Consider the following 26,062-nt stretch of genomic DNA (forward strand, 5'->3'; position numbering starts at 1 on the left):
AACAAAAATGAAAAACTTACAGGATCCTTGTTACAATCATTTTCCTCCTTCTAGTCAAATTGGTATATTGTAGATGATAAATAAAACATTGCTGCCACCTAGAGACTTGTACATTTTGCTGCATGCATTGTGCAACACTGATATTTGACAACCCAAACCCTCAGGTTTTACTGCATTAGGTTGTGTTTTACTGAAATTATTATTGTGAGAATTCAAAGTGAGTCAGATGGTTGTTCTAGCAGACAGTCACCAAGGACATATTGAGGCTAAAGTGAATTTAAAGCGCACTTTTTTGGAAGGAGCATCACTCCTGATCATGGTGACCACAGTGGGGAGATGGGAAAGGCTGGAGAGAGGATAATTTGAAATGAGGAAATTTGGAAGGAGTGATGTTTGAGTGAGTGGATGGTTGCAGAGGTATTGGGGGATATGAATAAAAAGATTATGAATATGGTTAGTGAACCTTGAGGAGAGAACTGCCACTTCTTTCCATTTCTTTGGTAACTAATGGAGGCTGCTTTCGCACAGTTATTTTTGTATTTTCTTTTGAAAGGTAATTTGTTCTAGAGCAATTACATATGCTTGTTGTATTATGACTGTTCCTTTCAAATGTCCAAGCCTTTACGACTGTAATAATAATAATACTGGCCTAAAATTTCAAAAGTGACTTAATTTTTAGTGCCTCTTTTTTTAAGTGGTCAACCTGAGACAACTTTAAAGGGGCTTCATTTTCTGAGATTGTGGACCTCAGTATTTCTGTAAATCAGGCCGCATAAGGTGAGCACCTCAAAATTGAGTTTCCAGAATCATTGGTCATTTATGAAAATTTAAGCCACTATAAGTGAATGGTACTATTAAGAACATTTTATAAAAATAATTAAAAAAATCTCAGTGAAAGATAGCCACAAATAGACAGTTCAGAATAAATCTGTTCAACTTTTAACCAGAAAGTAACCAAAAATTTCTTCAGAACTAGAGGAACTCGGATCAGCCACTAAGTGAAGACACCTTAGTTTAAGCAAGCTCCTCACCATTCCTAAGGAATCTGCTGACTGAGATTTTGTAGATGTGTATTGATAGAATTCCCCAGCAAATTGATTTGGAACAGATACAAGGCTGCTAAAAATGCCATCTTTTGGATGAAATGTAAGGCAGAAACCCATATCACTTGCTGTAACTGGAGATGCCAACACTCTTTCTATATAAGTTGGATAATTAACTAGTGTCCTGGTCAAATTCCAGATGCATTCTGCATACCTTCAGTTTTATTTGGATACAGTTTTATTTTTATTTGCTGCCCTAAATTATTTTATAGTGTTGCTGTGTACTATTAAATTGCTTTTTTCCCACCCTACTAGAAGGCTGTATTTCAGCAGTGGATTGAATTATTTCTGTATATCAATTATCTCCCTTACACAGTATTTTGGGGCTTAATTAATAATTGCAAAGCTCTCTGAGACCCTTTGACTCTATAGAGGAGCAAAGTATTCTTGGTAGCCTCCTCCTGTTGGTTCATTCTTACAACTCTGTTCTTTAGGTGGTTGCTCTTGTGTTTTTACTCATCTATCTGCAGCTGTCTTGCCCAAGCTACTAAGTTCCTTTCTTCAACTTTCTCTGTAGCTTATGATTGATTATATTTCATTCAATACTGTATCCATCCAGCCTGCCTTCACTGTACATAGGGCTTACAACAGTTGGTTATTTCTTTTTGAGAGAATTAGCTAGTGGCTGAAGAGTTAGGGTTAGTTTTATTTGTCGTCAAAACTGGTTACCAACTTAAAAGATACTAAAAGGCTTCAGAAATACAAATCAATTGATGTTTTATTCCTACCCTCAATATGCTGAAGCACTGACAAGTTTTTAAAATGCTTCAACTGATTTCTAAAGAGACTGAGATATGCAGGACATGCAGTTCACTTATTTTCAGATAAGGGATGTCCGTTAAAGAGTTTTCTGTTCACTTTTCAGCCAAATACAACTTAGAATCATAGAATATTAGAGTTGGAAGGGACCTCAGGAGGTCATCTAGTCCAAACCCCTGCTCAAAGCAGGACTAACCTCAGCTATATCATCCCAGCCAGGGCTTTGTCAAGCCTCAGCTTAAAAACCTCTAAGGATGGAGATTCCACCACCTCCCTAGGTAACCCATTCCAGTGCTTCACCACCCTCCTAGTGAAAAACTTTTTCCTAATGTCCAACCTAGTCCTCCCCCCCTGTATCTTGAGACCGTTGCTCCTTGTTCTGTCATCTGCCACTACCGAGAACAGCCTAGCCCCATCCTTCCTGGAACCCCCTTTCAGGTAGTTAAAGGCCGCTATCAAATCCCCCCTCATTCTTCTCTTTTGCAGACTAAACAAGCCCAGTTCCCTCAGCCTCTCCTCATAAGTCCTGTGCTTCAGCCCCCTAATCATTTTTGTTGCCCTCCGCTGGACTCTCTCCAACTTGTCCACATCCTTTTTGTAGTGGGGGGCCCAAAACTGGACACAATATTCTAAATGCAGCCTCACCAATGCCGAATAGAGGGGAATAATCACTTCCCATGACCTGCTGGCAATGCCCCTCCTAATGCAGCCCAATATGCTATTAGCCTTCTTGACAACCAGGGCACACTGCTGACTCATCTCCAGCTTTTTATCCACTGTTACCCCCAGGTCCTTTTCTGCAGAGCTGCTGCCTAGCTCGTTGGTCCCCAGTCTATAGCTGTGCATGGGATTCTTCCTTCCTAAGTGGAGCACTCTGCACTTTTCTTTGCTGAACCTCATTAGATTTCTTTTGGCCCAATCCTTCAGTTTGTTTAGGTCTTTCTGTATCCTATCCCTACTTTCCAGGGTATCTCCCACTCCCCCAGCTTAGTGTCATCCGCAAACTTGCTGAGGGTGCAATCTACCCCATCCTCCAGATCATTAATAAAGATGTTGAACAAAACCGACCCCTGGGGCACTCCGCTTGTGACCGGTTGCCAGCTAGACACAGAGCCATTGATCACTACTCGTTGAGCCCTATGCTCTAGCTAGTTCTCTATCCATTTTATAGTCCATTCATCCAACCCATACTTCTTTAACTTGCTGATAAGAATACTGTGAGAGACAATACCAAAAGCTTTGTTAAAGTCAAGGTATATCACATCCACCGCCTTCCCTACATCCACAGAGCCAGTCACCTCATCATAGAAAGCGATCAGGTTGGTCAGGCATGACTTTCCCTTGGTGAATCCGTGTTGACTGTTCCTGATCACCTTCCTCTCTTCCAAGTGCCTTAAAATGGATTCTTTGAGGACCTGCTCCATGATTTTTCCAGAGATTGAAGTGAGGCTGACAGGTCTGTAGTTCCCTGGATCCTCTTTCCTCCCTTTTTTGAAGATGGGCACTATATTTGCTTTTTTCCAGTCCTCAGGGACCTCCCCCTGTTGCCACGAGCTTTCAAAGATAATAGCCAATGGCTCTGAAATCACCTCAGCCAATTCCCTCAGCATCCTCGGGTGCATTGCATCCGTCCCCATGGACTTGTGTATGTCCAATCCTTCTAAATAGTCTTGGACCTAGTCCTTCAGCACTGCGGGATGTTCGCCTCCTTCCCATTCTGTGCCACCCAGTGAAGCAATCTGGGAGCTGACCTTGTCTGCGAAGACAGAGGCAAAAAAGGCATTGAGTACCTCAGCTTTCTCCACATCCTCTGTCACTAGGTTGCCTCCCTCATTCTCTAAGGGGCCCACACTTTCCCTAATCTTCCTCTTGTTGGCAACATACCTGTGGAAACCCTTGTTCCCCTTCATGTCCCTTGCTAGCTGCAACTCCAATTGTGCTTTGGCCTTCCTGATTTCATTCCTGCATGTTCGAGCAGTGTTTTTTTATAATCCTCCCTAGTCATCTGACCAAGCTTCCACTTCTTGTAAGCTTCTTTTTTGCGTTTAAGTTCGCCAAAGACTTTGTTAAGCCAGGCTGGACGCCTACCATATTTGCTATTCTTTCTGCACATCGGGATGGTTTGTTCCTGTGCCCTCAATAAGGTCTCTTGAAAATACAGCCAGCTCTCTTGGATTCCTTTCCCCCTCATATTAGCCTCCCAGGGGATCCTGCCCATCAGTTCCCTGAGGGAGTCAAAGTCCGCTTTTCTGAAGTCCATGGTCCGTATCCTGCTGTTCTCCTTTCTTCCTTTTGTCAGGATCCTGAACTTGACCAACTCATGGTCACTGCTGCCTAGGTTGCCTTCTACTTCCCCTACCAAATCTTCCCTGTTTGTGAGCAGCGGGTCAAGAGAAGCACGGCCCCTAGTTGGTTGCTCCACCACTTGCACCAGGAAATTGTCTGCGACACTCTCCAAAAACTTCCTGGATTGTTTGTGCTCTGCTGTATTGCTCTTCCAACAGATGTCAGGGTGATTGAAGTCCCCCATGAGAATCAGGTCCTGTGAACTGGAAACTTTCCCTAGTTGAGTAAAGAAAGCCTCATCTACCTCATCCTCCTGGTCTGGTGGTCTATAACAGACAGCCACCATGACATCACCCTTATTGTTCTTGCTTCTAAGCTTAACCCAGAGACACTCAACTGACTTATCTCCAGTTTCATACTGGAGCTCAGAGCAATCATAGTGCTCTCTTACATACAGTGCAACTTCTCCACCCCTTAGTTAAGATTGCTGATGTAAACATATCTGTTCCTAGGCAAATAAGCAAAATGTATGAGCTTCCTTTTTAGGGTTAGATCCTGGAGGAAAATGTTATGGCATCCAGCATTAAAAGGTTATTTCTCCCTGTCTTGTACATATATTATTATTATATTTAAGTGCCTGACAAAAATTACAAAAAAACTGCAAATTGTCTTAAAACAATTGACCTTTCAACCTTTCCACAAGCACATAGTTAAGAAGTAGCTTCTCCTCCCCAAGTATCCTAATCTGTATTTCCCAGGAATGTTAATGTCCCAGAACTCTAAATTAAAAGTTTGAGGAATGTTTCTTTCAGGCCACTGGAATGCTACGCTTTTCCTTCCCATGGAGGCTTTAGCTTCTGAAACAGTGCATTTTGCATCTACATAATTCCCTTTTCCAACCTTGCTTCAGACACCTCAGGTATGCTTGGTCAATGGAACCTCTGTAGAGCATATATCTGCAGAATGCAGGTATGTCGATCCTTTGCTTAAGTTTAGCACAATTGACCATTTCTACACAATGTAACTACACTCATTGGGCTACATTCAGGGCCTTCCGTGGCTGTATGGCTAGATTTACCCCATTGAGCACATAGATACTGCCCTCTCAATGATTTTTCCTTTTAATTGCCTGTGAGATTTACCTTAAGGAGTGGGGGGACAACAGGGTATGAGCACTGGTTAGTACATTTTTGAGAGTGCATGGTGTTAGTAAATGACTCCTGACAGTGTATTATTAAATAGAAATTGTGTCTGTTCTCCAGAAAAGTGGGTGAATTAATGTGCCAGTTGGCTCAGTTCTGTTATGTGGGTACAGCCTTTTTTGTGTCTGTGAAAACATGAGCTAAAGGTGCAGGTAGACTTCATTCTCACATTCTTGAAAGGAAATGACAGGCATATATTGAACTATGCAAGTGTGAATACCTTGCCAGATAATCTGTGATATAAATGCTAACTGAATATTTTAATAACTTGTTCCTATTTTCAAACACATGGGCTTATATTGTTGAGTAAAATCAATGAAGGTATATGTTATCTTAGGAAATAATTATATCAGGTATATGGTGATGCAACTTAAGTAACCAAAGGGAAGATTGCACTATTAGAAGTTGAGAGCGTTGGTTGTTAAAATAATAATATTAATATTTTAAAATCAGTACATGCAAACTAGTTTTTTTGTATTATCTCCAACTTAATGTCCTTGCCACTTCTATTACAGTCAAAGACTAGAAATGAAAGCACAAGTTGCAAGTGCTTTCATAGAAAAATTCCAACTGACTCCAGATGAAATGAACCTCCTTCGAGGCACAAGAGATGGCACAATCACCGAGGTAACTTATAATACATTATTGGTTTTGTACTGATTAAGACATAACAACACAGTTACAGCATCATACATAGAACCAATAATGAGTAAAAATCACGGTAAAAATTTTTGTTCTAATTAATGACTTTGAGGGGCAATAAAAACTGATTTTTAATGTTTTCCTCCTCCACTGTTAAAAGATTTTTTTAAAGCCTCAGATTCTGAATTTTTAGTTTAGTATTCTGTCTTGCCCAAGTACAGAAACTGAACAGTTCAGAATACTTTATCATGTAGCACCACTATTGTGTGTGTGTGTGTATATTTTTCTTGGCTATAGCAATGTATAAATTGTTTGAGTTGAGTTAAAGTAGGACTTTCCCTCATTGTTTCATTTGTTGTTGTTTGAAATATTAGGTGCTGACTCACTTATTTTTAGTCACCTTCCAAACTAAGTTTTTAAACATATTTATATGTTTTTGCTTAAGAAAGCACATTGTTCTATGGTAAAAGCAATTAAAATATCCAGAGAATTAAGTATATTTAATAGCTTTTATTATTTTAGTTACATGGAAACTTTCATTGGAATACAGAATACCTGCTGAGACTCAGTATCTCATTTCCACAGACATCCTGTTAGCAGTGAGAGCATTATTAAAGACATAGAGTAGATAGCCATAAACAGTACTAACAAAAGCACAAATGAAAGCACGTTAAATGATCGTGCACTTGAGTAATTGCCATCTATTTAATAACACAGCAAATGTTACATTGAAAGAAACATTTGAGTTGTGATAGAAAACAGTAAGTTCAAAACAAAGAAATTTTCATAAAACAGTTTTCTCAAATGTGTACTTCTCAAAGGCCTAATCCAAAACTCCTTGAATTTTTCTTATTGACTTCAGTGGATTTTGGAATAAGCCCTAACCTTTATTCGATGCTCCTTCTCCTCCTCGCATGTAGGAGGCGATCCTGCGAGGTACTGCATGCTCTCTAATCCAATTGCAATTGAGGGAGTGCAGTAACTCACAAGATGAAATCCTTAAAGATTCTCACTCATTCCCGAATGAAATTAAGTTCAGAAACTAAACTAAAACAAAGTCCTTGCCCTTCTGACTATACCACATATTTGAAAGGGACTTCTCTATTGTCTTCCTCCTTACCCTTCTGGGAAATATGTATCTTTCCTCCTGGTGAGCCATCCAGCAATGGTGAGAAGATCTTTTCTCCCTATCCTGTCTAAAAAGAGTATGGGCTATGAGTCCATGAAACTTCTTTCATGTTTTCTCTCTTCTCTTTATGAGGTAGAGATGGAGAGGAATAGGGAACATGAGCACCCACATCACTGAATAATTTACTCAACATTTGGCTCAGGCCAGAGCAGGGAACATCCTTTTAAACTATCTAAGACCATGCAGAAGCAGTGGGAGTAGAATTGCAGTTGGGGTGCTGAAGCAGCAGACTTGATGTGCAATCAGCTACAACAGATTTAATATGGAACTGGATTGTAGATAATTCTAGTGTGTTTTAAAAAAATATATTATTGTTAGACTTGAGACTACATTCTTCAGAGTTGAAAAACAGGTGGTAAAACTGTATCAGAAGATAGTTTTATTTGATTGTTACCTTTAACACAGGTGATAACAAAATATCATACAGCTGATCATATAGTCAATGACTACTTCATGAAAACAAAACAATTTTTTTAAAATTAGTTTTCCTGTATAAAAGTATAGTGGATGCCTAGTGGACCATGATGACCTCCTGAGTGTCCTCCAGTAAGTAAGCACAGTAGGGTTAATTCAAAAAACTACCAGATAACTGTTGTGCTATGCTAGCAGAAAATTTATGGTGTGTGTGAGCCTTGATTTCTTTCTGTTATTGTTTTCTGTCTGAATTTTACTATTTCTGTTATATAGTGTGTGAATTTGTAAAGATGTCCTCCAAGCCTACTCCCTCACTCATGCATTAAAAACTTCAAAATACCAGCCTTTTTAATCAGAAAATACTTGTAATTTTCCATCTGTTGTCTAAACTCATTTTGTTCAAAGTTTACTGTGCAGACTGACATGCATGCACTACAAAGTATTATGAACGTCTTAGGAAATAAAAAGTTGACACACATGCCAGATAATTCTGTACTTTTCAGATTTAGAGACAGTGACATTTTTAAATTATAACAAATGTGTCTGAAGTTTCAAATTTCAAATATTTTCTCTGGGAAGACCTTGTGTGTCAAAATTAAAGAATTAACTTTGCCTTTAAATTTTTTTAAATGAAAGAAAACTATATTTTTCTACCATGTTAGTTAAAAATCTCTAAATCAGGGACAATCATGGAAAATACAGAGCATCCTTAATGATAACATTAAAATACAGCAGCAAAGTTACTATCTGGTGAGTCTTTTTAGCTCTGATAGCATATTGTACATTTTTTTGGCTTTTATTTTGAAATGCAGAATGATTTACCATGAAAAAATTCTGGATTTTTTTTGTCCATTGCAAATACTTACTTTTCTTAGTATGTTGTTATTCCATACAAATTTGAACAAGAATTACTTTCAGCCCATACGTTGTGGTGTGCTAGTTTGTGTTCTATATTTCTTGAGCATTGTTAGAGTACAGAAGATGTGGAGGAAGACACAATCCCTACCCCAAGGATTTTAATTTTTCTAAATTATGTAAATGGTGAAGGTCAGACATACAAACTGTGGGCATAGTTTTATATATTTGAGATGTACACACCCACACTTTTTTCTGGATGACTGTTACTGAAAAGCTTTGTGGAAGAATTGTGTTGTAAGAAGGGGATTGAATAATGAAAGGGAGGTTGTCCCACAAGGAAACAGAGTGTTAAGTTTATAGGGCAGAATTGAAGGAGTAAAGATGGGTGTGAGAATGATTTATTTTTAAAAAGAGCACTTAGAACAGAAGATAGAGTAGGAAATAAGAATAGAAAATTTTGCCAGACCTTTATAAGTGAGGATGAGCAGTTAGAACTTGATGTTAAAGACAAGAGGAACTCTCTGCGTGAATGGATTAAAAGAAAGAAATGACAGAGCAGCATGAGAGGAGGGGTGCAAGATTAGGTGCAGAGAAGTGAGAGAAGAAGAGCTTGCAGCTTACCTAAGCAAGACAAGGACAACCCTTTTTCTGAGAGAAGTCAGAAGAAAAAACTTTGTAGATGTTGTGGAGGAAGAAGTGGCAGGATTTGTCAAGAGCGAGAGAAACTGAGTTAATGCCAAGAGTTACAAGGAGGGTGGTAGTCAGTTGAGAAAAAAGAGGGTTAGGGAGGAATAAGTTCAGTTTTTATCATATTTGATTTGTGATGACAGCAGGTTCTCCAAGTGGAGAAGCAAGTGAAGCTGTTGGAGGTATGAAACTGAACCTAATGTGGGAGAGGTCAGAGAGCAGATTAAGGAATGTCTGCTGAAACGTCTAGATATGGCAGAAGTGTCAAAGTGGAATGTGTGTAGAGCAGTGGTTTCCTAATTGTGATCCACGGAAAACTTGCTGGTGTTCCAAACAGACTTAGTATGTGCTGTTGGCTGTTGCCATTTTTACCACTGGAGAGAATCCGAACAGAAGACTAAAAGCAGAGTGTGTGATTACTCTGTCTCAAAAGGTACAAAGTGCTCATTGCAGAAAAGATCCAGAGGGGTAGCCATGTTAGTCTGTATACAGCAAAAACAATGAGAGTTCTGTAGCACTTATAAAGACTAACAAATTTAATTTCAGCAGGCATAAACTGGATGAAAGCCGGATGAAAGCTGGATGAAAGCCGGGTATTTGAGGGTATTTGACAAGGGTCATTAGGCCTCAAATACCCGGCTTTCATCCACCTACCCCATTGTTGTCTATGACCCTTGTCATTAGGCCTCAAATACCCAGCTTTCATCCACCTACCTCATTGTTGTCTATGCCTTTGGATATGTATATGTTGCCTCCTGTATATGTTGCCAATATTTGCTGTATTATTTCTACCAACTGCATCTGAGGAAGTGGGCTGAAGCCTACGAAAGCTTATGCCTGCTGAAATTAAATTTGTTAGTCTTTAAAGTGCTACAGAACTTGTAAGAAAAGTAATTCCAGCATTACATTTCCATGTATGCAGTTGCTGTGATTGCCAGAAGGATGCCGTAAGATCATAAGTGGAAGACACGTTCTGCACAGTTGCGTATGTCACTTCATCCAAAAATGCCAACTCCTACTCTTAAACAGTTGTCAGTACAACCTCCAGTATAGCATTTTAATACAGCTGTTAAGTTGATTTCCCTTTGTTTAAAAACTGGATATGCTTTAAATAATGAAATTCATTTTTAAAGGATTTTTTCAAGGCATTAGGAAGAGTAAAGCAAATTCATAATGATGTCAAGATTCTTCTCCGTACAAACCAACAAAGAACAGGGTGAGTTTAATCTGAATAACTGCAAAGTAGTAATTTAATCGTTAAACCAGTAATTTATGGAGATGCCTTATTTGTGGTCTCAAATGATGACACAAGATGCTGCAAATCTGAAGAATGAACACACAATATATCTCACGTATCTCATTTTGAAATTCCCATTTCTTTATAATGCTGACTTTTAAATTAGATTTTAGATGCTTCTATAAACACCTAATAAAATATTTTTATTTTGTGGCCTAGAAATTATGGAACAGATGGCTTTGCTCCAAGAGACTTCTTATGAGCGACTTTACAGATGGGCTCAAAGTAGGATTACAATTGTTTTTGTTTTTGTTAGGAGATTTAGATTTATTAATATTAGGGTGGTCTTTTTTTTAAATGGGGGTAATTTCAGCTAGAACCCTTTCTTTGATTAAATCAGAAGGAAATCCAAGACACTACATTGTAGAGAAATCTGTGTGCTTGGCTAGCTGCTGAGAGCCAGTTACACAGAGATTCTGTTCCTACTCTTTGAGCTGCCATTAAAGCACAGGGCTTATCTGAACTCTATTGTTAAAACTAACTTCTTGCTTGTTAGGTGACTTTCTTCCATGCATCTTCTAGCATCCTAAATGAATAAAATTTGGTATTCCAGGTCATACTACTGGGACACAGGACATCATGTTCTGACTTTTTGATGGTTACTGGAAAGTTCTGATTGGTGGTAATTGGCAATCACTAACTGTAGTTTAAAATGAAGGAGTGATTTGATATTACAGAAAGAGTATTTGGTTTTGGGATGCCCTTTGTCTCAGTGGTAATATATATACTTTATACATTTATAATATAAATGCTTTATACTTTGGTTTCAAGATTCCCCGAAACATATTGACAATGTAAAATTGCAAATGTTCTTTTTCTCTCTTCTCTAAGAGATTAATAGGGAGATTCCTGAGAGCACCTGGTACAGTTAGTGAATTTATGGGTTAGCTTTTCATCACTGGACACCTAAATTTATATTCATCTTAGGTCACATGGAAAATGAGGTTCATAGTTGCAACCCCTGCTCCTTAATGGAAGTTTATCCATATAAAATATCAAACTATACAATTTGGCATGATTGTATCAGCCTTTTCAGTGAAATATACAAGACGAGAGCCATAGGCACATCCATCACTTAAAAAAATCACTCATGTATAAAGATGATCAAAACTAAATCTGCTTTCCTTTTCCATATTCCCAATAATTGTCATGAAATGTTGCAGTTTATCAACTGATAGAGTTTTGCTTGTTGGAAGCTTGCACAGCTTTTACCTACATACAAACTGATGAGAGCCATTTGTATTTCACTTCCTTGAGAACCAAACTAACTTAGTAACTTTGAGTTGCTAAGCATTTGCTGGTTCCATTGATTTTTTTATTTGCAGTTGTGGGTGCCCAGAACTTGTAAAAATCAGGCCAGAGATTCACAAGTTAGATACACACAAACTAAGGCACTCAAAATCAATGAACAGCATGAGAATTTTGCTTGTAGGTGGCTTTATTCCACTTTGCACTAGCCCTTTGTCTTGCAGTCTAGGAGTGTCTGGTTCTCTCTTTTTAGGCACTGCTTTATTTAAAATTGAGGTAAAATGTGCAGTCTTTTAAAACCATGTAATGCCCTTTATATAAATTTGTATTGTAATCCTCCTATTTAAAATTATGAACTTGATGGCATATGCAAATCTTACACTGAGTTTTTAAAAATTGAGACCCACGTCACTCATATAGAAAAATGCTGCTCATGGGGAAATGAATCCTAGTGATACAGATGTGACCAACCTATAACATAATTGTGAAGCTATATTATAAAATGAAGAGACTCTGCTTGTAGCCTAATATCTTTCTGGGACTCTTACTCTCTTTTCATCTCCTGCATGATAGCAAGACATAAGAGTTGTTACACCATCTTTACTGTCTAAATAATATAGGTTTACCTGATACTTTGTTGCTGTTTTATAGATGAGTGCAGGACTTTGACACAAGAATCATGTGACATTTCTCCAGTTCTCACCCAGGCCATGGAAGCCCTGCAAGATAGACCTGTTCTATATAAGTAAGTAAGCATTCATGATTATTTCTAACACATACAAGGTATCTTTTCTTCTCTTAGCAAATATATCCATTCATCCAGTCTGTAACACAGGTACATATATGTACAAACAATGATACCGAATATGATAATGATTAGTTTCGCATAAAAATTCAAGAAAGGCATGTTTCAGTGTCCCTAAACTTTCAGTATCTTCTTTGTGCAATCATTGTACAAGAAGTCTCACTGTTGGTCTTCCACAAATATATTTGAGTTTTATTTAAAAAAAAAGTTATACCAGCTATACTTTCATCCCATTAAAATGTGAATATGTGCTCTCTAAGTTTTTTGTTTTGTTTTGTTTTTTAAGTGGGGCTAGTCTAGGTTTCCTTTGTCAGAATGCAAGGCATGTAATTACCTCATTTATTTGTGGAAAGTAAAAATTTGCTAAAGCCTAATTAATTTTTATCCAAATTCTACTGATACTGAGAGTATCTCCTATTAGGTAAAGTATAGTAGTCTGTTAAAAGCACTGTATTATATATATATATATATGCCCTACATGCTTTCTTTTCATATAAAAAAGACACATGAAGATCTTAGGTCTTCCAGTTGAGTGCACAGCTTAAAAAAATAATGTTGAATTGCAAAGTACTATAATGTGGTTTAAACCAGAGATCAGCTGACAGGTAGCCTCACTTACTGCATTGTTGGAGGATTCCAGTCAAGGCCTCAGTCAGGATTTACAGGGCTTGATCCAGAATGCACAAATACATCTCTCCACTAGTGCTAATGGGGGATCTGTGAATTGTGTGTTCTCCCTGGTTTTCCACCTCGTCCATAACCTTTCTCCTAGTAGTCTATATTTAGCCTTTCCCACCAACATGAATAAAGTTAATTGCTTATTTTAACTTTTGAATACTTTTACTTTCCACTTTAATAACGTAACTTTAACTTTTTAAATGTAAATTCCTTTGTTTATAAAGAAAGAACATTCTGTTGGCAACTGTAGTATTCTCTTGTGTAACTGTTCTGTTGTCAACAAGAAAACTTTATATTTGTTAATTAATTTCTTGCACTACAGTAAAGTGGAATAAACAAGCTAAAGGGTAACTAGGTATCTTATATAATGAATGCTTAATTCTTGTTCAGAATTTTCTAACAGGACTTTTTAAACCTAAATCCTGTTTGTTGATGATAAAGGCAAATTAACCACAAGGTGGCACTGTCAGAACTGTCTTTGTTTTTGCTTGGGATGTGTGTATTAGCATGCTGTCCATTTAGCCTCCATAGAGCAAAATACTTAAGTGTATTGAATTTCAAGCACATGATTAATCACTTTGATTTCAGTATGATCACTTAAGTGCTTAAAGTTAGGCACGGGCTTCTGTGTGTTGCTGAATAGGGGCCTTTATGCGCAATATTGTGTGCCAGAACTGCAGGAAAATAATCACGCTGAACATCAGAGGCTTGACATAACAACAGAAATCCATTAGCTTTTTTCCAGCCATTGTGTTATTGAGTAGTGACATGAATGCAGTGTTAATTTTCAGTAATTATTTATACAAGTAATTTTAAATGAAAGTAATTTTAAATAGAAATAAAATTTATTATTTCCCTCTCTCTCTAGCTTCCCCCCCCCCCACCCCCCAAAAAATGGTTTGAAGGCTTAACAAATGCTTTACAATGCTAATTCCCTATATTTCTATCAGCAATTTTGCAGTATTTGCTGAATGCTGAGCAATGGTGATGCAACCATATACTTATCATTTTGGCCTTTATTAGATTTTAAGTAACTTTTTGTATTGTATTTTTCTACTGTTTTAGAATTTTTCTGACATCACTCTGGCTAAATGTATACTGCTAGATTGTGTCTTTAGGGTACAGCCTTGAGTTTGGAAGAGTTGGAAGCATGGTGCATTGTGAACCTCAATCTTCTTGGGGCTCTGAGAGAATGCAGGCTGCAAGGGGAGCTCAAATGTACTTTCAGGGAGTGCAGGATGTACAACTCCACATGCCCAGACAGCTTTGCTGTTAATTTAAAGGAGGCATGCCCTTGCCCTGTGCCTCCCCAACTTTTACTGCTGGCAGCAATCCATCACATAGTGCCTGTGCTCTTTAACTATATTATGGCTGGCTAGAGCACAAAGATGCAGCTGGAGATGAAATGAAGATTCCTTGCATCCTCACCCCAGTGCCTTTTTCAGACCAACTTATGGTAGGCTACAGTGTAGCTCGCTATATTTTATTAGTCATACAATACAATATTTCTGTAGTAGATACTGAGAAACCTTGGAAAGGGCAGTCATGTGTTTTTAACATTTACAGAAAGTTTGTGATCTTTGGTAATGTCAGGGTTACTTCTCTGTGGGAAAGATATTGCAGATATCTTTTGAAGTTTCTGTGTGGTCAGATACCTGTTTTTGCTGCAAAACTGTGAGTGTGGGGAATAAAATTGTTTCCCAGAAATGAAAAGGTAAACACTAATGTAAACACCCTGTTGGTGCTTTATAAACTCTCAAAGATTAAATGCTAATGCCTGCTTCAATTAAAGGTCTCTAAATCTCTTCAAGAGGCAATAGTAGACTTACATAAAAAGAACAGAGATGGTAGTTTGTGATATAACTTACTGCCCGTTAAGTTTCTACCTATCTAAGAATAACATTTTAATTGTTTATTTTTTTTAAAGAGTCAGAGCGAGTCTTCACACCACAGTCAGGTTGAGTTGTAACTCAAGTTTTTCCTCAGCTCCATTTCCATCCATTGGCAAAAAATATGAGTTTATAGCACAAATTAAGTGGTGCATTAAGCTTGAGCTACTATTTGGGAAAGGAGAGGTATTGAGCTCAAGCTGGTAATGTAGAGATGCAACAGCTCAATATACCACAACTTATCTGTAGCCTGTCATCTGTGCTACTAATCAAATCGCTTTGTAACTTGAGTGTGGTTTTGAAGTATGGTCACTGGAGCTAGGCTAACTCAAGTGCAGTTACCTCGTGTGCTAACTTGTGCTAACTGTGCTTTGAATGTTTAGGAAATAATCATAGTTTTTATTTAAAAGTGTTTCAAGAATGGCAATAATGTCTGTCATAATCTTAATATTTTATGACACAAAGGTTGCAATGAAAAAATGTGTTCAAATTAGTTTGTAAAATCAATGTATTTTGGAAATATTCTCATTATTTTAGAGACTGCATTTTTCATTGATGTTTATGTAAATTTTAAATTTGAGATATACTTAAACATTTTAGCCCTTGTTTTATAATTCTGATTAATTGTGAGGTCAGAGTGATGTCAAAAAAGGAGGAAATATACATAAAGTGATACTGTGTTGTGGTGACTTGAATTGAGATTTTATTTTTTTACTCTTGTTCCATTTAAAAACAAAACCAAAAAACCACAGCTTCTCTTGCACGCAACCCAACAGTGGAACCAGCACGTCAAAAATGTTCAAACCTGGTATTGTCTTCCTTGATGAGATTTTCAGAGATTTAAACAGTGCTGTGGTACAAACTGAAAGTCAGCTGCCCTTGCATTTAATATAGATTCTTCATCAGATAAGCAAAAGTTGGGAAAATGGGGAAGGGGCAACAGTAGAAAAATCTGCAATTTTGCTTTTAATATTTTGGGTGTTGTCTTGTTAACCTTAGTTAACAAAACTTAATAGGAACTGCAGTCAGTCTAGAGCAATTGAAATAAATGCTTCATCTGGGTCTTTACTTCCTTTTCCCAACTAAAATAAAGACAAATTTGAAAACTGGAGGTTTTGTAGATGTGATGCATGAGCAGCCACAGCAAGAAGGGACATTTCTTTGCCGATTTCTCAAGCCACCTTCTTCCCTTCCCCATCATCAGCAATTAAAATTCCACTGGGAATTTGGCCTATTGTTGGAAGAGAAGTTGAAAGAATCCAAATACTGTTTTCTTTCTCCATAATGAATACTTATTATAAAGCTGTAGTAAATATTCTCTTTCTAGTGAAGATAATAATTAGTTATTGCTGAATTTTTTTACAATGCAGAATTGTCATAATTATATTGTATTCCTTTGAGGGTAAAAAGAAAAATATAACTTTCTATTTCCTCTTGCAAACATAATTGTCAGTATTATCTTACAGTTCTCAAAACCTATGAGAACAAAATTACAACATCTAATCAATTGTCATATCTTTGATACTCTATAATATTGTTACTGGTTTGGTAAAAAGAATCTATTTGGTTTGTGCAAAACACCTATGGTCGTGTGCTACTTTATTCAGGAGGAGCACTGCTGTCCCTGTTCTGTGGGTAAGCAGTAGGTGTTAGCTCTCTAGTGCTTTAATCAGATACTTTTCCTAAGTACCAAAATGCATTTAAAAATACACCTTTCACTTGATTCATCAAGCTGTAGCATGTGTTTTGTTTACGATTTTTTTACCATAGGGTGGCAAGCGGACTTAATTTTGGGCTAAAAATATAATGGATTATGCAGAAATTTAAGTACCTATCAATGTGCTTACTGTATGCAAAAACCTAACTAATATATAGTCAAAATACATAAAACTTTTCTTATGGATCCCTTCAGCACTTGGTACCAGTAAACCTACCACTTGTGCAAAACAGCAATACATTGTGAATGAACTCTGGAAAAAGAAAATTATTTAAAAAGCAAAGACCTTTACAATCTCAGCATATATTTAAAAAAATTAAAAAGTACATGACTGCCACAAATCCTTCTTTACCTTCCGGCGTGCAGGTTACAGTTCTGTCCAGTGATCCCTTTGAGGCATTCATAAAATTTCTTGAAAATGTGGTAGAGATTTCCTCTCCCTTTGGAAGCTGGGGGCAGTAACCATTGTCCCTACTTAGAACATTCTGATACTATGTGATCACTTTTTCCTCTTTGCTGAGACAGGATCACCAGAATTTGTATGAAGTTTCAAGATGCATTTGTTTTTCTTTCATTGTTCACAAGCTTAGAGGGGAAGTAAAAGCAGATATACAAAATACATTTTTTTAAAAACTGAAGAAAAAGGAAATGGATAGTAATTAATATAGATCAGAATCTAGGAATTGTAGAAAATTGATTTGAGAAGCAAAAGAATACAAAGAAAAATCTATATCCAATATAGTTAAGGACAATAAACAGGAGTTTATGGATATTAGTAACAAAAAGAATTATAACAGTAGTATTGGTCTGTTACTAGTTGGAAACGGTAGAATTGTCAATAATGCAGAAAAGGCAGAAGTGTTCTGTATTTGGGGAAAACCTAGATAATGTAGATACCATATGATGATAATGCAACACTTTCCAACAGTAACTCAGGAGGATGTTAAACAGCAGCTATTAAATTAGAGTAAAACATTTGTAAATCATCAGGTCTGGATAATTAGCATCCAAGGAGCCCTCTCTACCATGAATGTTAGTTTTCAATAAGTATTGGAACACTGGGGAAGTTCCAGAAGACTGGACGAAAGATTATGAGCCAATATTTTAAAAGAGTAAATGGGATAATATGTGTAATTATAGACCAGTTAGCCTGACATCAATCCTGGGCAAAATAATGGAATGATTGATATGGGACTCTATTAATAAAGAACTTAAAGGGAGGGTGTCATGGGGTGTTCCCCCACATTAGCCTGAAAAGAGTGACCCCAAAAGAAATAAGTGACCTGATAGGCCATACCTGAGGAAGAGTCAGGCTTGATTAGCAATCACTGGTTGTGGATGGAGCCCAGCTGAGCAGGAGCAGGCAGGGATAGTATAAAGTCCGGAAGTATGCAGCAGAAAGAGGACTGCAATGTGAAGGCCTATAGAAACTCTCTGAGTTTAGAGAGGGAAAGAAGGAAACAGAGGGCAGAATAGAAGTCCTGAGATCCTGGCCCTGAAGAAAAGATATACACAGGACGGTGGACAAGGAAGCCTGTTAGAGGTGGAATAGGGAAAAACCCAGGAAAACAGCAGTATGGTTTGGGATGGTGCAGACCTGGGCTGCTGATTCAAGGATCCCTGGGCTGGAATCCAGAGTAGTGGGTGGGCCAGGGTTCCCTTACTAGCTACTGGGGAAGTGGTGTAGACTTGAATTGGAGGTCTGCCAGAAACAATACCCAGTCAGCCAATCCAGTGAAATTTTAATGTCTTGGAAGGGAGAAAACCATTGTGATCTGGCTGGAGAGCCAAGCCTCGAAGAGGGTTTTGGTTGTTTTAAAAAGAACAAAAAAATACAGAGAAGAGGTTGTGTTGTCATGAGTCACATTTTTACAGATAAATCATAAACCTCAAAATTTGGACTTTGAATTGTGGAAACAGTGTCATAACCTTAAATATAGCAAAATGAATGGGTACTAGTACAATGCTCTTAAATTAGGCTAATGTAAATTATGAGAAATAAACTGTTTTTTCTCATGATCTTCATGTTCCAATTATAGGTACACCCTGGATGAGTTTGGAACAGCTAGAAGAAGTGCAGTAGTCCGTGGCTTTATAGATGCTCTTACCAGAGGAGGTCCAGGTGGTACTCCACGACCTATAGAGATGCACTCCCATGATCCTTTGAGGTACGATAATAGTGAAACTGTGCATTACATAATCTTTTTGTCATTCATACAATAGATCCTTTATGTAACAATTCTTGTTTTTATTTAGGTATGTAGGAGACATGTTGGCATGGCTGCATCAAGCTACTGCTTCTGAAAAAGAACATCTGGAAGCTATGTTAAAGCTTGTAACTACTCAAGGTATTATTATTACATTTTATTGTATATTTTGCAACTCTGTAGAAACTGAAGTTTGTGGTGACCAATGTGCTAGAAAACGACAACAAAACTCCTAGAGTGGGCTTCAATTGCTCCACTGAGGTTACATGGTATTGTAAATGACTTCAGAAAATGTAATAGTTCAGTTTGCTATGAAGAAAACCATTCAGCAAAGAGAATATTTCAAAGTTCCCTAATGTGTGCATTTATCTGCCCTCCCAGTAGCTTTAGATTTAGAAAGGAACTTTTCATACTAGACTTCAGAACTCAAGAGCAGGTCTGAAAAGGAACCTTGTAAAAATGCTGTTGTAGAGTATCCTGCTTGTATTTTAGGGATTTTGGTATCAGATTTACTTAGTTTTCTAGTTAACAAATATTTTTCTAACAGTTTTTACTGCATGTTCCTCCTGAGCCTATGGGTCTGGCTTCCTTCCATCTTGTACCATATTGCCATTAAAATGGTCCAAATGCTCAATTAGCCCCTGTTTACACCTTATGCAACTCCATAATCTTCAAATTCTTCTGCATCAGCTGGTCTACAGAGTCTGCACTGAGTCTTCAGCCTGCCTGCAGCTTTGGAGGCAGATTTGGACCTGTTGTCACTAGTACAGTGGTGTAATCCCTGTAGAAGATGCCAGTATCATCTACCTCTGTAGCTGCAACCAGGAGCTTGTTATAGCTGAGCATACATGCCTTACCTATAACAAGTATTGAGAGTTAGCAGTCAAGCCAAGTTCTTGTCATACTGGATATAAAGAGGTGCTTGGACCTTAACTGGTTCACAGGGTTCTGCCCTGGGATTTAAATTTAACCTGACTTGTTTAAAGCACCCTTGTTTTCCTGTACTTTTGGAAATAGAAAGTGGCATGCCTAATAGATATTACATCAGAAAGAAGGTGTTGACTCCCAGTTTCAGTCAAACCACAATAAGGCCAAAGATTGAGAAGTGCGGAAATTTTGTCCTATTTTGTGGTTATGTATATTTTGTTCTTTGAAAATGTTTAAACATTTTCTACTCCTATGTCCAACTCTCACCACATTATCAGTTGTTCTGCTACAGTTATAGGCACACTATAAAAATCAGTTGAATATTTTTTTGTACTGGATTTAATATATTTATTTACTGACATTATCTGATGGACTATCCCATTACAAACTCCAGCAGCCACTAAAAAAAGGGGAACAAGAAGCCCCGAGACTGCTGAGTGTGTAAGAGGGAAAAACATGTCAGTTCCATTAATTTTATATGTGCCACAGGAGCCCTATGCTTCTGCTTCTTTTGGGGGGAAATGCTGTCTTAGAAAGAGGACTCTGAAAGTTGGGATCACATAAAGCCCATTTCCATGCTCTGCTTTTGCTGCAGGCTGTGCTTTACTGCTGCTTCTCTCCCCACAGCCTCGCTTCCCACTCTGAATCATCTCCCTCCTTACACTGGGAGTGTAAGACATTCTGCTCAAATGCTACCTTCTGAGGTCATATGACAGGAAGTGGGGGTGAGATACTGTAGCCACACACATTCCTAATGTCAGGTTGCTCCTAGTCTATAGCTACAATCTGAGAATATGAAGACTAGGAGTGTGCATGGGAAGAGTGTCTGACCACAATTCCTGTTCAGTTTCCTGGGAGAATCAGGCACCTAACTGAGAACCCAGGAGAGACTGGGAAAACTATCTTGGGGAAAGCTGCACTCCAACAGTGAAGTCTTAAGGACAAACCCAGCATTCAAGCTCAAAGTAAGATTTCGTTTTCCACAAAAATAGGTCATTTGTCATTCTCTCCAAATTCCAAGCATTCTGGCACGAACATGGTGCACAGAGATGCTAAAGACTGATATTCTGTTTGAAAATTCTCCTTTCTGTTAGCTCTGTATGATTCTGCAGTTTTTGGGGAAAGGACTCCAAATCATCCATCTAGGAACAGATGATTTAAGATGATGTATTTCAGAAGCCTGCTAGGTGAGACTACTCACTTAGGCCTTATTCCAGCTCCTATTGAAATCAACAGGAAGGTTTCAGTGGGAATTGAATCAGGCCACAAGCAGTAGCTACATTCTGAGCTAGTAGGCTGTATGCTTCATAGAAATAAATATGGAGAGCTGCTGTTTGGTCACAATTGAGTATGTCAGCTAAGGTAATACAAGATCATTGTATTGATGTAGCCTTCAGATGACTGGTGTTGCATACTGAATTAACTCAGTAAGATGCCACAACTTAATTCTATCATAAATAATTTTTGTGGTTCAATAGCTGTTAACTTAAATGTCTCTCTCCCAAAATTCATACTTCTGAGTTAAGCCCCCTGTAGGGACTATGAACCCATCAGTGATGAAGAAAAGGAAAATGTACGAATCACCTGAAAACTTCCTTTACTCTGCAAACACAAGGCCACAGATCCAGCTCTCCCTACAAAATGGAGATGTGGAGTGAAGAGGGTGGAGGTCTGGTGCTGATGGAGGAAAAACTGTTCAATACTCAAGTGATTCATATGAAGAAAAATATGAAAAATTCAAGCTCACATTTTTTTAAAAAAGTCCTTTGTTTTTTAATAAAAATAGTTAAACACAGAACATGGTTAAAAATATTTTAAAACCATTTAAATGCTTTGAATTTCAAACTTTTTAAATTTAACCCAACAACTGTGCTGTTTTAAATTTTAGATGGCTAATAGCAAGTGCAAAGAAATTTAACCCCTCACATTGTAGAGCCAGAAAAGAGGCAGACTCTCTCTCTTTCTATGGACCTTAGTAGCTTCAGCAGAAAGAAATAGCGGAGACTTTCCTTACTTGCATAGTTCCTGAGCTCCACAGGATGGGAGAATCTCAAGAATTCTGTTAGAGACGCAACAGAGACTCCCCATCCTGTGAAGTTAAAGGAACTCCACTAGAAAGCAGCAGCCAAAATTGAGTGGGAGCAAGATACTCAGCCTGTTCCTGCCTGTTCCTCACATCTGTTTTCTGCCACAGTGCCGGTGCTTTCTGATGCTCTGTGACTGTCCAAAAAAAAAAAAAAAAGTATCCTGTAACCTTTTTGGTCAGCATGGCAAACTAATAGTTGTAGTAATTGTGCAATTAACAGAACTGGCAGGTTTCTTTTTATTAAATGAAAATTTACCAAATTAAATGCAAATACAATCTATATTAATGCGTGTATGTGCATGCAGTATGAACAAATCATTGTTGCAGTGTGTAAAGCATTACTACCTGAATTTTGATTTTCTGCAACTTAAAATTTAATCCTAATGCATTAATATAGAGGTTTTTCATTTTTAACCTTTTTTAATCTACTGTTGCGTATTTGGGTAAGGATTTACTGGCAAGCACTAAAATGCAAGGGCTCCTGATAGCCTTACAGGTAAACTATATTAAAAGGGATAATGCAGAATTGCTTTTAGATATTAGTAATTACAAAATAGGTGCTTCATGCTGTATTATGTTAGTTGATATTCCTTATTGTCAATGTTTATACATGTTAATTTTCTGAGTGAATATTGATTTACCAATTTAGGACATTAAAAGTCTTAATTCAGTGTAGCTGCCTTGTTTTAGTTGCTTCTGCATAAACAACCTTTCTTACATGTCAATATAAAGTGAAATGTGGCTTGTTTCTGATCTTGCTTCCCAAGGATTACTGTATTCACAGTTCATTAGCTGCATTTTGTGGCTCAAAGATAATCTGTTTTGGTGTGAAATAGATCAGTAACGTGGCCTGGTGTCACTTGATTTTATCACATGCCTTAACCACGCTTGGTTACAGTTTATCAGTTGGCCTCGTCTGAGGTTGAACTCATGCTGATAGGTTTTAAATTACAATTAGAGATTTACTGATTCTGATAATATGTTTTGTCAGTATTAAATTGAGACCTGTAGGTTAGGTATTTCGAGTTGTATTAACTTATGCCAGTACTGCTTACTATGCTGCAGTGCATTTCTGTTTCATGACAGAAAGATAGGACAATAGGATTTTTTGTATGTTTTGTGATGAATGTGTTTGCATTATTCACTTGAACTAATTAAGGTCCCAGCGAACAAGTATGTATTATGGTATGCTATTGCAGGGAAGTAAGTGTGTGGCTAAGACAAAGTGCATATGTATCTAATGTTGGTGTCAACTCCAGTTTTTCCAATTCTGACTTTGTCACAAAGGTAAATTATACTATTTTTTGAGCTTTTTGAGAGAGAATTGATTTTTCTCTGTTATCCTCACTAAGTTCTGAAATTTGGAGTGACATTACGACAACTTCTTGCTAGTTCGTTTTAATTGCTCTATAGTGTGTTTTCCCAAGCACTAAATACATTTCCAAAATTCTGTTTCAGTATAGAGTACGACAGTATTCATCCACAATGGTGTATTGTTAAGTAGGATATTTGGCTTTCTGAATTGCTTGAATGGTGAGTCTTGAAGTCAGCATAGAATAGTAGAGTGCACATAAATTGCTTTCGGTGGAGAGGTTTGTCCTATAATAAAAACAAAATTATCAAATGTGAGGAAGAAAAGAAACTGAAGTAAATTTGCATAATGCTTTCTGTATGTGTTAATTGTAGGTGTGGAAGAAAATATTCAAGAAGTAGTTGGGCACATCACAGAAGGTGTCTGCAGACCTCTGAAGGTGGAATATTTTGTTTGTGTGTTCATGCCACTTATTAAAGTTGTATTGTGTTTTCATTGCAAAATGCATGTTGTCATACATCTTAACTGAAGACAGTAACAATGTGTTACCAAGAGTAGATCTATACATAACTTGAATATGAGGGATTTTATTAAATTTAAGTTTTTATAACACATGGGTATAAGAATACGTCTTCCCAATTTATATATGGTTCTAAGGCATTAAATTCTGATCTATATCTAACATCTTCCAAAATTCAAGGGTTCTCAGATCCAGTATTTGAATTTGGGGCTAGTAATAAGACTCTTTTCTCTTTCTAGAAAGGCAGAGAAAGGAAATTTCTGAACTTGAAGTTAAATTGATTTACAATACTGCATCTTGTAGTTTTTAGTGCAGAATACTTATGTGTGAAATGCTGGATTAAGAACACATTTAATTGAGATTCCTAATAAACATGTAATTGTGCAACAAATGAGAGATTAGTGTACTCTATAACGTTTCAAATAATCATTTTACCTCATTGCATATAACAGAAATGAACTCTGTTCATTAAGTGTAATGAAAAAACTACAAATCAGATCCATGACATTGCCATACTTATTATAATTTAGACTCAGCACAAATACAAAAAAATTTCAGGATAATGAACTTAAAATTAGTAAATGTACTAATAAGGCATACTTCATGTAATCTAGAAACCAAAGTGTTTTTAAAGAGAAAAATTAGGATATTTTAAGGAATGTTATTCTGTCTGACTAGTTGACTTAGTATTTTAAAATGTCTGGTAATCTAAATATTAAAAGGGAGGCTGTGGCCTTGACTGGAGAAATGAAAAATTGAGAGAGAGATCACAAGAGGGGTAAAAGAAAAGACAAAGGGGAAAGCACCATTAATTATGCAACCATGATTATATTTCACAACTTCAAAACTTTCTTTTCCTGATACACCACAGCACCCTCCTTTCCCTAATCATTTGAGTGTTAGGCTGGTCTACACTAGAGAGATTTGTCAACAAAAGTCAGCTTTTTTTGTCGATACAACAGTAGAGCATACAGACTAAAATGCTCCTCCCACCGATGTAACTTACCTGCTATGGGGACACCATAAAACCACCTCAACGAGAGGTGTAGGGCTTATGTCATCTTAGTTAGGGTGACACCATGTCATTGTTGGCACTGCGTCCCTTACCTCAACTGTGAAATTGACAAGAAAGCCACCTGGAGAGCTGAGCAGCTGGGACTGAGACAAGAATCCTGAGTGACTGGTCTTTGCTTCCAGCTGGGAGCAGGGCAAGAAGCCTGGGCATCTCGGAGTAGGGTGAGAAGCCCAGGCGCTTCTCCGCCCACTCTCCGCAGCCGTGACATGGCTGCCCAGTTCCCAGTAGAGAGTAGGAACAGAGAAGTCCTGGGTAGCTTCCCCCGACTCCTGGCAGGGAGTGGGGAGGGGAGAAGTCCTGGGCTGCTGCTCCGCCTGCTCCCCCAATTTCACAGCTCACCAGTGAAATAGACATGGCTGTCTGGCTTCCCGGGTGGGGTGGGGGGCGGGAGAAGCCGGCACAGCTAGACCCCACTCCCCAGAGGTGAGAAGGCCTGGGTGGCTTCCTCCTGGGAATGGAGTGGGAAGTCCCCCGGCTCTTGGGAGGGAACGGGGAGGGGAGAAGCCTGAGGCTGGGCGAGGGGCAGCCCACCAGGAGCCTGTGGGGCTCCCTCCCAGCAGGGAACTATATACTGCCCCTCTTAGACAGGTGGAAGTTCTCCTGGTGAGGAAGCACTCCACTGACCCAAGGAGGATAGTGTGGAAATCAGCCACAGCCGTAATTACTACGGTGGCTGTAAGTTGACCTATAGGATGTATACAAGGCCTTAGATCTTAATGTAACAGTTATTTTAAGATACTTACTTTTCTTCCCTGATTACATCTGAACATATACAGGATAGTATACAGCTTTTTTGATGCTGTAGGCTTACCTATCAGGATGTCTCTTTCCTTGTAATTTTCTAACATTTGGAGAAATAGTTTGGTTATATGTAATAGAATTTATCCCCATTTCTTAATGATACTGTACTTGTGCTTGTAGATCTTAAAGGTCACCATTTTCAAGCATGGGTGTCTAAAATTAGTGGGCACTTGGATATGTATTAAGGTTGAAAAATTTGATCCAAGTGAGTGAATAACTCTCCCATTTCATCATAGAGGAGACTGGTTAAAAATAGCAAAATATTTTTTACTTCTGAATTAAAAGGTTTAGATATTCTACTAAAGACCAATAAATATAGAGTACATAGCATCCTATCCATCTCCCCTAAACACGTCACCA

At 37.8% G+C, this 26,062-nt stretch overlaps 1 protein-coding gene across 1 annotated transcript in view; it reads left to right on the forward strand.

The window, feature by feature from the left end:
• Positions 1-26,062, forward strand: part of COG6 (component of oligomeric golgi complex 6) — an 86,800-nt gene that overhangs the window by 24,436 nt on the left and 36,302 nt on the right. The window contains exons 5-11 of the mRNA XM_067563048.1: positions 5,866-5,977; positions 10,274-10,354; positions 10,590-10,662; positions 12,337-12,430; positions 18,814-18,942; positions 19,031-19,122; positions 23,681-23,745. Coding sequence (XP_067419149.1) covers positions 5,866-5,977; positions 10,274-10,354; positions 10,590-10,662; positions 12,337-12,430; positions 18,814-18,942; positions 19,031-19,122; positions 23,681-23,745 — 646 coding nt within the window. The remainder of the gene's footprint in view (positions 1-5,865; positions 5,978-10,273; positions 10,355-10,589; positions 10,663-12,336; positions 12,431-18,813; positions 18,943-19,030; positions 19,123-23,680; positions 23,746-26,062) is intronic.

This window comes from Emydura macquarii, unplaced genomic scaffold (assembly GCF_026122565.2).
Source record: "Emydura macquarii macquarii isolate MOO-44397 ecotype Brisbane River unplaced genomic scaffold, CSIRO-AGI_Emac_v2 contig_2473, whole genome shotgun sequence".
Lineage (NCBI taxonomy): Eukaryota > Metazoa > Chordata > Testudines > Chelidae > Emydura > Emydura macquarii.